At 33.9% G+C, this 14543-nt stretch overlaps 1 protein-coding gene across 3 annotated transcripts in view; it reads left to right on the top strand.

The window, feature by feature from the left end:
* Nucleotides 1-515: 515 nt before the first annotated feature.
* CTNNA2 (catenin alpha 2) overlaps nucleotides 516-14543 on the top strand; it is a gene marked incomplete at its 5' end in the record, with an annotated part of 1039969 nt that continues 1025941 nt past the window's right edge. For all 3 annotated transcript variants that reach the window (XM_082642275.1, XM_082642276.1, XM_082642277.1), the window contains one exon: nucleotides 516-617. In XM_082642275.1, coding sequence (XP_082498401.1) covers nucleotides 516-617 — 102 coding nt within the window. The remainder of the gene's footprint in view (nucleotides 618-14543) is intronic.

Raw genomic sequence — 14543 nt, forward strand, 5'->3', positions numbered from 1 at the left:
CATCCACTGGTCATGATGGGTTTACTGTGCTTGCTGAAAGTCTTTGTTGATCTCCCCAGACTGACTTTGGTGTCCTTTCCTCAGTTCTCCTGTGGCCCTCACTGTATTCCTTGGTCACAGAACAGGTCACATTGAGGCATAATTGTGGCCGACCTCTACATTGAAACTATCAGCTACTCGAGGGCAAGGTCAAGTCTTTCCCAGCATATAGCAGGTGGATATGTGTACTAAACACTGAGTGAGTGAAATATTTCAGTGTCAGTTGGGTACCAAGAGTTTGTCTAATGTATACAGGTGCCCTCAGGGAATATCCATTTTCAGTCTGAACCCAACATCACTACCTCACATATTTCTGCTTCTGATTTCCCCATCTCTAACTTTATAACGTTGGACCAGACAGATAATTTTCAAGTATGCTCTAAATTTTGGTGACTTATTCGTTTTGAGCCCACAAGGTAACAGATTATTTCTGTGATCATTATTTCTAATGGATAATGTGTGTTTCTGTAGGGAGCATGACTTCGGCAACTTCACCTATCATATTAAAATGGGACCCCAAAAGTTTGGAAATCCGGACTCTAACAGTGGAGAGACTTTTGGAGCCACTTGTTACACAGGTAAGAGATGCTTTGAAATACTTTGTTATGTGTGTATATTTCTGTTGGAATTGTATCATGAGTTTCCAAGTATTTAGAAATCCTTAAATGTGAATAAATCATGCCATAATGCTAGTTACTGAATATGTATTCCTGCTTGAACTGTGGACAGTTTTTTTTTTTTTTTTTTTTCCTGCCCAATAAGATTTGGAGTGCTTTTTAAAAAACTCTTCATATGATTATTGAAATTAAGTAGATGAGGTAATTAAAGAGGGGGCTTTGGTAAAGGGGACTCTCATTTGAAGTAATGGATTCAAAGTCTAAATAAATCATTCCTAGCTTACTTTCAGATGCTAATACAGTTAGGAAGAATGATATTGACTATTTAAGAGCAAAGTATATTTATTGAATTACTTTTTCTTTAGTTTACAAGGGAAAATTCATCATGTCAAAATGATGAAATATTCCATTTTTATGTTGTCACATTTCCACAGGAGGACTGTTAACAGAAAAAAAATATCCTTAGGATTTTTAAATTTTAAAAATTAATTTTTGTGTCTAGTGAAGCATATTCTTTGCTATATTGACTAAATTTCATAGAATGTGAAAATTCAAGATTTTAATGGTATATTTGTAGAGAGATACTATGTCAAGTTAAGTAGAGGCCACATACTGGTTTCCTCTAGCTGCTATAGACAATTACTGTAATCTTAGTGGCTTACAGCATCACAAATTAATTATCTTATGGTTCTAGAGGTCAGAGGTCCTAACGTCAGGGTATTGGCAGAGCTGCATTCCTTCTGGAGGCTCTAGCAGAAAATCTATTTCTTTGCCTTTTCCATGTTCTAAAGGCTGCTCTCGTCTTTGGCCCCTTCCTACATATCAAAAGCCAGCAATGTGGCATCTTCGAATATCTCTCTGACTCTGACCCTTGCTCCTGTCCTCATATCTTATCCTGTCTCCCTCCTATAAGGATCCTTATGATTACATTGGGCCTACTCAGATTCTCTAGAATAATCTTCTCATCTCAATATCCATGACCAAATCACATCTGAAAAGTCTCTCTTGCTATTTTAGGTAGCATATTCAGTTTCCAGGGATTAAAACACAGACGTGTTCTTTGGGGGGTTATTGTTCAGTTTGCCATAGTCTGCCTTCTGGCCACTGACCCAAATTCACATCCTTCCCAAGCAAAACATATTCACCATATCCCAGATCCTCAAAAGTCTCAACTCTTTATAGTATCATCTCAAGACCAAAATCTCATCTAAAAAAGATCAGCTTAAAAATTCCAAATCTCATCATCTAAATCTTCTAAATTAGGTATGAGTAAGGTTATAGTTATAATCCATCCTCAAGCAAAATTTATCTCCATCTGTGTACCAGTGAAATTAAGGGACAAATTATATGCTCTCAAAATGCATTGGTGGGACAGGCATAAGTTAACAGGTACAGATATTTTCATTTAAAAAGGGAGAATGTGGAAGAAAAAAATGGGTTACCAGTCTCAAGCAATTTAGAAATCCAACTAGGCAAACTCAGTTATATTTCACAGCCTGGGAATAATCCTCTGTGGCTCAAGGCTCTGCCCTCTGGGCCTGATTCTTCACCCTAAGAATCATTATTCTTTTTTCATGAAAGATATCACATATTTGCACCTGGATATTTCTTGCCTGTATAATTTTGAGAGTACACAGCCTTTCTGAATTTCATCTTTCTCTGTTTTTTTTTTTAGTCCAGATTGGCAGTGTTTCTACTGATGTAACATTCTTGAGAAACTTGTGGTTCTCTTTTGTAAATCTCTGGGGTTTTCTTTATTAGAAAACAGTCTGCTTCACAGATCTTTCCTGGATAATCTCCATTTTTGGCCTCTGTGGAATGACTGAGGGTGTCCATGAATCCCATGCCTAATCTCTGCAAGAGCTCCCTGTGTGAATGAACATTCTGAGGTTTTAATCCTTCCAAGGCACTAGCCAAAGGTTGTCCAGACACACGATTGACTTTTTCTCCAGAGCCACACTTTCCTGAAAGTGAGACCTCTAATTTTAGCACCTCTTGCAATCTGCATAGGCCAAGAAGTTTCAAAATCATTGGGTCCTGGTTCCTTTTAGCTTAATTCTTAACTCAATTTGTTTCTTTCCTCTGACACTTTGCTATAAGCAAGAAGAGGAAACCAGGCCACCCCTTTAGCACTTTGCTTGGAAATCTCCTCAGCTAAATATCCAAGTTCATCACTTATAATTCTGATTTCTGCGTAATTATAGAGAGTAATTCAACTAAGCTTTCTGCCACTCTATAACAAATATTCTTTTTCCTCCAACTTCCAATAACAAGTTCCTCATTTCCTTCTGAGCCCTCACCAGCAGGGCTTTTAACTTCCATGTTTTTACTGTCCATTCAAGGTAATCTAGGTTTTTTCTATCATGCTCCTCAAAATGTTTCCAGCCTCTGCCCACTGTCAATTCCAAAACCATTTCCACATTTTCAGGTATTTGTTATAGCAGCACCCTACTTCCCAGAACCACAACCTTTATGTCTGTATGTTTCCAATTCCTACTGTAACAAATTACCACAATCTTAGTAGCTAAAAACAACGCCCATTTATTATCATACAATTCTAGGGGTCAGAGGTCCTAAAATCAAGGCGTTAGTAGAGCCGTTCTCCTTAAGGAGGAAGTTCCTTCCCTTTTTTAGTGTCCAGAGTGCACCTGTATCCCTGGTTATGGTATTTTCATCCATCATTAAAGCCAGCAGCATAGCACCTTCGAACCCCTCCCTCTGACTTCAGCTTCTACCATCACATCTCCTCCTGCCTCTCTTTTATAAGAACCCCTGTGCTTATATTGGGGCCACACAGATATTCTAAAATCATCTTTCCGTCTTGAGATCTTTAACCTTTATCACGTCTGCAGAGTCCCTTTTGCCATTTAAGGTAACACATTCACAAGTTCTAAGGATTAGGAAGTAGACACGTTTGTTTGTAATTGTTGAAACATTTCATTAGGTTTATGCCCATTTTCCATTTGGTCACGATTCTTGTTAGTGCTATACAAATTTCTTCAGGAAACACCTAATACTGATAGACTCTTAGATTTGGGAGTATGTTGACTACTGAGATTGTGGTCTGTGGACTAAGGCTGATCCGTGAATTATTTGTTATTGGTCAGCAGTAAGCACAGAAATTGAGAGTAAGTGCTTTGAAAAAGTTATGGCAGTTTTATAGAGTAATTTTATGTCTGTTGAATCTAATGATAAATTTGGGCTTGTTATTTTATCTTTAAATTTCTTTTGAATTATTTATTTTGTTGTATTTTATAAAAGCTTTGGTTTGTGAACTTTTGCAATAACAAATATATGGCCTTTCATCATAGATAGCTTGAAAAAGACTGGTTTAGGAGATATTTTGGAGTCGGTCCGCTCTGAAATATAGTTCTGTCAGCTGAGTTATAAAAGCAGATTGCCTTTTCCTAGCCTTGGAATTTTCACTTCAGATTACATGTCAATATATTTAACCCTTATCATATGGAAGAAATGAAACAATAATTAGAACATAGTGCCTGGTGCGATGATTAAATGTAGTCTCCATTTTTCTTTTTGAGATGGTTATATTATTAGGCTAATACTAGCCATACACCAGCTGGATAAGGATGAAATAAATACCAGAAGTTATGGAGTTCTCAATAAAATTCATTCACTGTCATAAGAAAAATTATATTAGGAATTTATTGTTGATAAGTATTTAAAGTAGTAAACAAAACTTCTCATTTGTATCATAATGTATATGAGGTGGCATATTTATCATTTACAATGCTGAAATGTCAAGATTCCTTTTGGAAAATGTTTACATTATGGAAATCATGCAATTTCAAGTGAGAAAAGATTCATCTTAGGAATTTTTAGACCTTGAAAAAGTTGCCTGAACTTTTATGAATTCAAGAAAGTAAAGATCTTTAATAGGCCATGTTCACTTTATACTTTACGTACTTGGAGCTTCTCTGGCCATCTTCTCTCTCTCCCAGATGAGTTAAGTGAGGCTCTGACAGGCTCAGTGTCTGTGTCACACAGCCAGTATCCACATGCAGATGCTCTTAGCCTGTATTTTTCTTGGAAGATGTTGATATTTCATAACCCAGGGAACACCTTAACATATTAGCATGTTATTCTTGTTTGTACTGAGCTTCTGTTCATCCTATTAAAATAAAATTTCTTTGTCTGAAAAAAAAATAGTCCATGTTCTGTGATACCTAGCTTTATTAGGAAATGGAAAAATTATATTAGGCAACTTTATTAGGAAAGTAAAAAATTGTTAGGAATTTAAAACACAGTCTTAGATAACTCTTAAAAGCAAAGGGAAATTACAAACTATATATGAGTTAATGAAGAAGATGATCTCTTCTTCACAAAATATACATACCCAGTAAAAGCTGTGCTTAGTACAGAATTTTAGCTTTAAATGCCTTTTTTATTAAAAAAATAAAAATAAACTAAGTACTACTCATCTTAAAAAAATTAGAAAAAAGAACATCAAAAGAAACCAGGAAATCATAATTTAATAACAATAAAAACTGGAATCACTAAAGTAGAATACAAAAGTTAAAAGGGTTAAATTAATTCAAAATTTGATTCTTCTTTGAAATGGCCAATATAAATTCTTCAGGGTACAAATTATGGAAAATATATAGAGAAAGTATACATAAGATTATGAAAGGGAAAGCAGAAAGAACTCTAGGAACAAGAGAGATTAAAATAAGTATAGTAAAATATTACCTGCAAATCTATACCTATGAAACATGAAAACCTAGAGGAAGAGAATAACTTCCCAGAAAGATTAAAATAACCAAAATTTATCTAAGAAGAAGTGGAGAACTGGAATAAGCCATATAAATATTGGAAAGCTGTTTAAAGATCTATAATCAAAAAGCACCGGAACAGATGGATACCTAGCTGAGTATTATCACAAATTTAAAGAACTGATAATTGCATTGTCATTTAAAGTTCTGTTTCAACCATAGAAAAAGATTAACAGCTCCTCAATAATTCTTGAATCATAACTTTAATATTAAAAATTCAAGACACTTTAGAATAACTTTAAAGGGCTTCCCTGGTGGCGCAGTGGTTGAGAGTCCTCCTGCCAATGCAGAGGACATGGGTTCGTGCCCCGGTCCGGAAAGATCCCACATGCCGCTGAGTGGCTGGGCCCATGAGCCATGGCTGCTGAGCCTGCGCGTCTGGAGCCTGTGCTCCGCAACGGGAGAGGCCACAACAGTGAGAGGCCTGTGTACCATAAAAATATATAAATAAATAAAATAAAATAAAATAACTTTAAAAAAAGGACAGTGATATTTCGATCTTATTTCTGAATTTAAATGCAAAAAAAAAAAAACCCCAGCCCTATGTAAAATATAGAAAGTATCATCCAGCAGTATAGCAAAATTTCAGCATATGTATAACAAAATAGGACGTTTTAAGGAATATAATGATAGTCTATTATCAGAAAACAAATAAAAGTATTTTAGTGGCTCAATAGATTATAACCTGAGACACTAAAAAGACATTTGAAAGAATTTTGTAGTCATTTCTAATAAAAACTCTAAATAGGAATAAGATCAAGCTTTTAAGACAAAGGAATATACCATGTAAACATAGGAATAGGACAGATAAAATATTCCTTTTATGATATTATTGTACCATTAAAATTAATATAAGAATAAGGTTAGATGGCCAGATATAGAATAAATATACAAAAAATAAATAGTTTTATCTATGCAAAACATCTAGAAATCAAAACAGGAAAATATTCTCTTTGTAATTAAAGAATACATAAAGCCAATTATTTTCCCTATATGAAATGCACATTAATCTTGTAGAGTTTTAATGTGCAATTTTGTAATTATTTTCACACCTTTGAAGTAGTGATTATGTATACACAAACTTTGGAGTCAGGAGGGCTTGATTGTGAATCAAAGCTTGAATAGGTTACATAATCTCTCCTCATATGTAAGTTATAGATACCTCATGGGATTATTAAAGTAGTACATGAGATTGTGCATTGAAGTGACTGGTGAAGTACCTGACGGTATTCTCAGAGTACTATCGGTTTGCTCTTAATGCAATGTTCTTTATTACTTGGTAGTACTGGCTTGATAGTAACAGCTTTATTACTTGATAGTAATGGCTTACTTGGTAGTAATTAATTGTTATTAGAAAATGGGTGCCATTTATAAAATAAGTTTTCATTGGATATTTTCTTCAGAAAAAAGAATTTTAATGTAGATTTTGAAGAATTATTTGTGTATTGCCTTTAATCAAAGGTAAATAAAGCAGAAACCTCTAAAATTATTGGAAATTCAGCCTTCACCATTTCTGTAAGCTAATGAAGCTCAGCCCATCACAATAGGACAGATTGAAATTTGCTGGAATTTTGTTCCTTATAAAAGATGAATATGCAACTTAAGAAATAGCCCTAAGCATCTGATAAAAGAATACCATTGATGTTTAATGAGCTGTTCTAAATTGGCCTGATGGTGCAAGAACCTCCTGAGAAGTGGAGCTCTCTTTAATCATTTCCAGTATTATTTTCAGTAAGGTCCATCGGGCCCTATTAGGTTAGGCTCTAGTGCCTTCTATAGTTAGATCTTTTAAACTTTTACTCAAAAAGTTAATAATTATCTCAAAAGCTAAATCATTAGAACATCATATACTTAAAATATTGTTTCTAAATTAAGAAATTCAATTTTATACTTTAAAAAAATACTTGATTTTCTCCCCGTTTTGATGTTAAATCCTTATACAGGAGTTACCTCTGTGTGACTCACAACAATAGTTAAATTCTTCAGTGCATTTAAAATCAGGGAATCAGATTTAAATTTAAAATCAGAAGCTTTAAAGCTGAAAATGATTGCAGAAGTAAGCTGACACTCAGAAATTAAGTAACTTCTGAGAATTAAGCCAGTGTGTGCCTTTTTGTGCTATTTCATACTCTCTCTTACACTGTTTACAAAATATTTTATGTATTAATTTACCTAAAGAATCAAAGTATAAATGAAGTCTCAGTGTACCATTTTTCCATCTGTCCAGAAAATATCATTATTGAAACTACCATAATTCATGTTTTATTCATGAGATTCGAAGATTAATACATTTGGATGGTTTCCATGGTGATACTACAACGTTGCAATAAGTTGATCATTCATCTTTGTCAGAGGATTAGAATTGTATGAAAAGTAAAGGATATACTAAAAGTAAATGATGGGAACTCCAGTAAGCTTGTTTATTTATTTGATCAAATTTAGATATAGTATGGTTAACCTATTTACAAGTATTTTTCTGTTTTTGTTTTTAAGTTATTTTCATACCAATTCCCATTTTAATATTTGGATGCTATTTTTCTTGCTTTGAAAAAATGTTTCAGTTTATCTGTCTTTAGTAGAAGTTTTTTGGGTGAATGAATGAACTAAAACACCATAACTTTATTTAAAACCTCTGTACCTTTCTTGTTAAAGAAAAAAGTAACATGTATTAAATATAGGATTAGAATACAAGTAATAAGATTATGATTTGGGAATTTACCTTTAAGACATATATTAATATTTAATTGAAAGTCTATATATATATATATATATTTCTTACTCTTTTTTTAACAACTTTATTGAAGTATAATTGCTTTACAATGGTGTGTTAGTTTCTGCTTTATAGCAAAGTGAATCAGTTATACATATACATATACCCCCATACCTCCTCCCTGTTGTGTCTCCCATATTTTTATTGTTTTACAAACATGGTTTCATCCATATTAACATATCTTAAATTGCACTTATTTTTTACGTTTGGTACATAAACCTAAAGTAGTTAATTATGTTGGAAGTACTTCTTTGAATTGAAGTCATATGGTAGAATTCTTGACAGTTATTGTATTTGTCACTTCTTTTTTTTTTTGATCTTGATAACATATCGACTTCATTTTTTTAATAGATCTTTATTGGAGTATAATTGCTTCACAATACTGTCTTAGTTTCTGTTGTACACTAAAGTCAATTAGCCATATGCATACATATGTCCCCTTATCCCCTCCCTCTTCAGCCTCCCTCCCATCCTCCCTATCCCACTCCTCTAGGTCATCGCAAAGCACCGAGCTGATCTCCCTGTGCTATGCTGCTGCTTCCCACTAGCTAATTATTTTACATTCAGTAGTGTATATTTGTTGATGTTACTCTCACTTCGCCCCTGAGGTAGATGGACCTAGAGTCTGTCATACAGGGTGAAGTAAGTCAGAGAGAGAAAAACAAATACTGTATGCTGATGCATATATATATATATATATATATATATATATATATATATATATATATATATATATATATATTTGTCACTTCTGAAATAGGAATTTAATTAAGTAGTATATAGTATAGAGTTAGATTAATTTCTGTTTTGGGATTATGTTCTAAATTTTGATGTCTGCCACCAGATGAGGCCAGCTGTGTTGGCCAAGTTTTGAAACTTGAGTAATGTGTGGAGTCCTTTTAAACCCGAAACCAAAATCAAAACCAAAAAAATCCTCTCAAATCCTAGAGTGGACTTAAAGTAGTATTATAAACATGAAATTATGTATGCATATATTTTTATTCATAAAGAAATTTACAAAATAAGTACCAAAAACATAAAAACAAAAAAATTTGAAATTAACGTTAATTTCATGGGTGATGTTCTGCTGATATTAAAGCATTGCATATGACATAGATGTGGTGGTGACTACTTTAGCTCTATGTCTTGTGTTTGGTAAACACTCACTACCATGTGCACGTTTAGGACCAACTACTACAAATCATAACTATTGAGGGCGCCATGGCATCATTTCACCTTTTTTTTTTTACCACAAATATACTCACAGTTAACAGGAAGCATCTACCTCTGTTCCCTTCTCATTAGTCCAGGACAATGAAAGTTAAGTTGTAAGACACTGTAATCGTTCTAAAATATAAGCTAACTATATTAAGAATGACACAACTAACTTATTTTCCATCAAATTATTTACTTTCGAAAATTTCTAGTTTAAACACAGTGATTATTTTATGAATGCTAATAAAAGAAATCCCATTTAGTAGAGGATAAAAGAGAAGTTTTAGGTACTATGAAATGGATGCTCTACATACTACCTCAATTTATTAATTTCTTGTTCCTAAGGAAAAAGGAGGTTTGGGGGGTTTTCCTCAGATAGCCAATCCTGGTTTCCCTTACATGTAATTATTTGGGGCTCACCATAAAGGTGGTCCGAGCTGCGGAACTAAACTTTCTAAATTTTCATTAGAATCTTGTCTTTTATTTGAACAGTCCTCACTGCTCTGGTCTTAGTTGGAGCTCTTCTCATTTGTATGGAACAGATCACAGATCATCTAGAGCCTCTACAGAGAAAAGGGAGAAAGGCCCTAATGTTTCTTGAGTAGTTACTAGGTGCCTGATACTATGCTAGGTATTTCCAGAAGTTTTCATTACTCCTTGAGTCAACTTGGTAAAGTCAATGTTATTTTCTCCGATTTACAGATGAAAAAAAGGAGAGACTTAGATCACGTAATAAAAGACGCAGCTCCTAAGGGTACATTAGCTGAAAATACTGAAGTGGAAGTTGCTAGTACATCAACCACGAAGAATGTATAGAGTGAAAACGGAAGAGAGTAAAGAAATAAATTGAAGGTGTGGGGAGGGGACAATTCCCAAGTTAAACAGGCAGAGGAAAGGAAGCAAGCAGAAGATAACCGAGTATAGTTTTACAGTCAGATATTAATTCCTTTCCTTGATTACGTCAGCTGATTCTTTCCCAAACCAGCTGTTTGCTGAGATGCAAACCTGACCTAAACAAATTCCTTAACATTCAAATGAATAAGTTAAACTAAAAACTCAGTTTTCCTCTTAAATGGTCAGTGCATGTGAACACCTAAACTTAGCAGTAACTCTTTTATTTTGTTTGGCAAAACCTCAAGCCTTAATAGTACTTTTTCTCTTGTATTTTTCCATTTCAGTGAATATAGCTACTTTAAATGGGAAAATGGAAATTAAAGCTAAATTTAAAAATTAATATTAGAGAAGAATAATGAGTGTTTATGTTCTTGAAACAGGACAATTAGTGAAACCTTATGCATACTGTTTCAAAAATATAAGGGAGAAATTACAGGAGGATAACTAACAAAATTGCTTATCACTATTTTGGACAATATAGAAATGTTATCTGAACTGGAGACCAAAAAATCCATTACACCCAACATGAGAATGCCTAGGAAGTGATAGAATTGCATTTACTCAGGAAGCCCTCAACTAGTAAACTAATTAAAACTTGTCAGAGATCTGAGATAAAGGATTCGGGCATGTTAACACACCTGCTTTTCCCTTTCTCATCATCCTGTTGAAAGTAAAAGGTAATCTTTGTTTACACACAATTAAGAAGGAAGAAAGCCAAGAAGACTAACGAAAAATCTAACCAGCTATTTTTCTTTCATTCTGACATAACTCTCAGTCCTTCTCGTAACACGGACATGTTGGCTTCAGTGGCTGTGCCTTCTGTCTTTGCTTCATCTTGTTTCCGTACCTCAGCTTTAAATGTTTCTGTTTTTCAGGGTTTAGACTTGGGACTCCTCTTTTCTTTCTTCTGCATTCTCTCCCCAGATGATTCTGCCCATCCTTACGGCCTTAGGTATTATCAATATGCTGACAACACTCAAATTTGTATCTTCAGCTCATATCTTTTCACAGCACCCCATTCTCACAGCCAAGAATTCTCTCTGGTTTGTTTTTCCTCAGATCTGCCCACCTCTCTTCAACTCTTGCTGCTAAAGTCCCGATTCCAAATCCAAGTCCTTTCTCACCACAACCAATGTAGTCACTTCTGGAATAATCTGCCAATCCCACTTTTGCTCACTTCCTTGACACTCTAACAGCAATCAGAGTGATCATTGAAAGCAGTGTATAATTTGACCATATCGTTCCCCTGCTTAAGACTGTGCCCTTGTTTTCATTGCATTTTAGGATAAAATTAACACTTCTGACCGTCTTTACTTGTCTCCTGCTACAAACCAGTAATACAAACTATTACATCTAGTCCTTGTGGACCTTTGCTCATCATGCTCAAGCCACAGAGCCCTTCTTTCAGTTTCTTGGATGAACTGAGTTCTTTCTTGCCTCAGCGCCTTTGCACAAGCTGCTTCCTCTGTATACGATGATGCCAACCTTCTAATGCTGTGACTGGATCCCTTGCACCTTTCAGATCCTGTCTAATCATTTCCCTGATGTCACAGAGGACTTTCCTTACTACCCTTTTTTTCTTTTTTTAAAGTACATACCTCTTGCCCCACCTTCTCTATGCTTTATCTGTTTCTTTCTTTCAGAGCACTTACCACTATCTGTAATTGTCTTATGTGTTTCTTTGTGTGTACTTTGCCTGACTCCTTCACTAGGTGGAAAACTCCATGAGGACAGGGATGATGTCAGTCTGGTTCACACATATATTCCCATTACCTTTGAATTGGAAAATTTTTGATAAATATTTGTTGATGATTAAATAAACACTCTTCCTTAAAAAGAAATGCAGTGTGTATATATTCTTTGCCTGCCTCACTCTTGCAAATTAGTTAGTAGTAAAATGTAATTATATGTTGCAGTAGTTGTTTTATGAAATGTTGACAACTATAACAATTGTTTGGGATTTCATGGATGTAAATATTCATGAGCTTTTTAAGAATGTATCAATGTTTTGATACCTAGTGACCAAATTAAGAAATAATGTTTTGTTTTTTTGTAGTGAAATTTGTAATATTTTATCTTTATAGTAACAGGCATAGTACTCGTGTATAACATACATATTGCATATGTATATTTGTATATGTACATGTAGAGAAAATTAGTGTCTTTCACATTGTCAATAAATGAATTTTTATATTTTCTTTAGAAAATAATTTTTCTTGACCTTATGTTCAATTCAACCCACACTCTTAATTATCAGTGTTCAAAGGGATTTGCGGGCTTTAAAAATAATGCTAGACACAACAAACTTCATGAAAATTTCTCAAAATGTTACAAATTTCCTATTATTCAAACTGGCATTTGAATATAGGTACCATACACAGCCATTATCAGTCTTATGCCACTAAGTTGACTATCCTAAAAAGTTCTCCCTTGACTGCCTACTGGCCATGGTTGCCAAATTTAATAAATAAAAATTCAGGACACCCAGGTAAATTTGAACTTCAGATAAACAACAAAATCATTGTGTAGTATAAGTATGCCCCATGAAATATTTGAGACATACTTATACCAAAAATATCTGTTGTTTTTTTATTGTTCTGAAACAAGAATTGATTTCATTGCTCATTTGTAAATTCTAGATAATGTCTCAAGTGATTATGTTAGCAGTGTAGGAAAGAATAAGCAGAGTTTGTCAGTACTGTTTTCTAGAACAATTTTTGACCACTTAAAATTAAGTACAAATTCTTCTGTAAGACCTTTTCTCATTTATCAGTTTGCTCCTTTTCTTATCACTTCTGTCTGAATGTCTACCCTCAATCCAGAAAGAACTTCTTTCAATCTCTAGAACTCTGTGGTGTCTCATTTCACATGTGCTTGGAAATTCTATTCCTTTAGACTGGCTGGCACCCAGGCATCCTTCAGTTCTTATCCTAGAGGTTGCCTTCTTCAGAGTTTTTGTTACCCACAAAACTGGGCTAGGTCTCCACTGTATTCCTAGAGTATGCTTCACTTCCCCTGTCATGTATCATCCTGCAGTATTATAATTCCTGGTTTTAGTGTGTGTGTGTGTGTGTGTGTGTGTGTGTATGTGTTTTAGTTTGCATGCATGCTTGCGTGTGTTGTCTTAATTACCCACAAGACCATAAATTTCATTCTCTGTATATCCTTGTCTTGGCCTGGTATGCAATAGTGATTTGGTAAATTTTTGTTGAGTGACTAGAAGAATGATGATTTCTTTGCTGACACAGTAAGTACCCTCCCTTACTTAATGAGAATCTTTCTTCCTCTCTTGCTTTTGCTCTCTCACTCTTCACTAAGGCAAGACTCCAAGCTAAGTAGAACTAAGATACAGTCTTCTGGAGCAACCCAATTGTAATTATGTGTTAGGTTATACTGTCTTTTAAAAGTACGTTTTTTAAAACTCTAATTCAAAAAGATACATGCACCCTAGTGTTCATAGCAGCACTATTTATAATAGCCAAGACATGGAAGGAACCTAAATGTCCATTGACAGGTGAATAGATAAAGAAGATGTGGTATATATATGCAATGGGATATTACTCAGACACAAAAAAGAATGAAATAATGACATTTGCAGCAACATGGATGGACCTAGAGATTATCATACTAAGTGAAGTAAGCCAGACAAAGACAAATATCATATGATATCACTTATATGTGAAATCTAAAAAATTGATGCAAATGAACTTATTTACAAAACAGAAATAGACTCAAAAGACATAGAAAACAAACGTATGGTTACCAAAGGGGATAGCAGGGGTGGGGAGAGATAAATTAGGAGTTTGGGATTAACATATACACACTACTATATATAAAATAGGTAAACAACAAGGACCTGATGTATAGTACAGGGAACTATACTCAATATCTGGTAATAATGTATAATGGAAAAGAATCTGAAAAAGAATATATATATATATTATATATATATATATATATATAATATATATATATATATAATATATATATATATAAGAATATGTATATGTATAACTGAATCACTTTGCTGTACACTTGAGACTAATACAACATTGAAAATTAACTATACTTTAATAAAAAATAATTTTAAAAAGTATATTTTAAAAGATTAATGAGCTTAGGAGAATGTCATTTCTACTGGTCAGTCTTCTTACTGGTGATTTTGTGCTTTATTATCCTATGAGTATTGATAATTGTTGCCATATTATTATCTGGGCT

The sequence above is a fragment of the Mesoplodon mirus genome (genome assembly GCF_964341445.2).
Source record: "Mesoplodon mirus genome assembly, chromosome: 14".
Lineage (NCBI taxonomy): Eukaryota > Metazoa > Chordata > Mammalia > Artiodactyla > Ziphiidae > Mesoplodon > Mesoplodon mirus.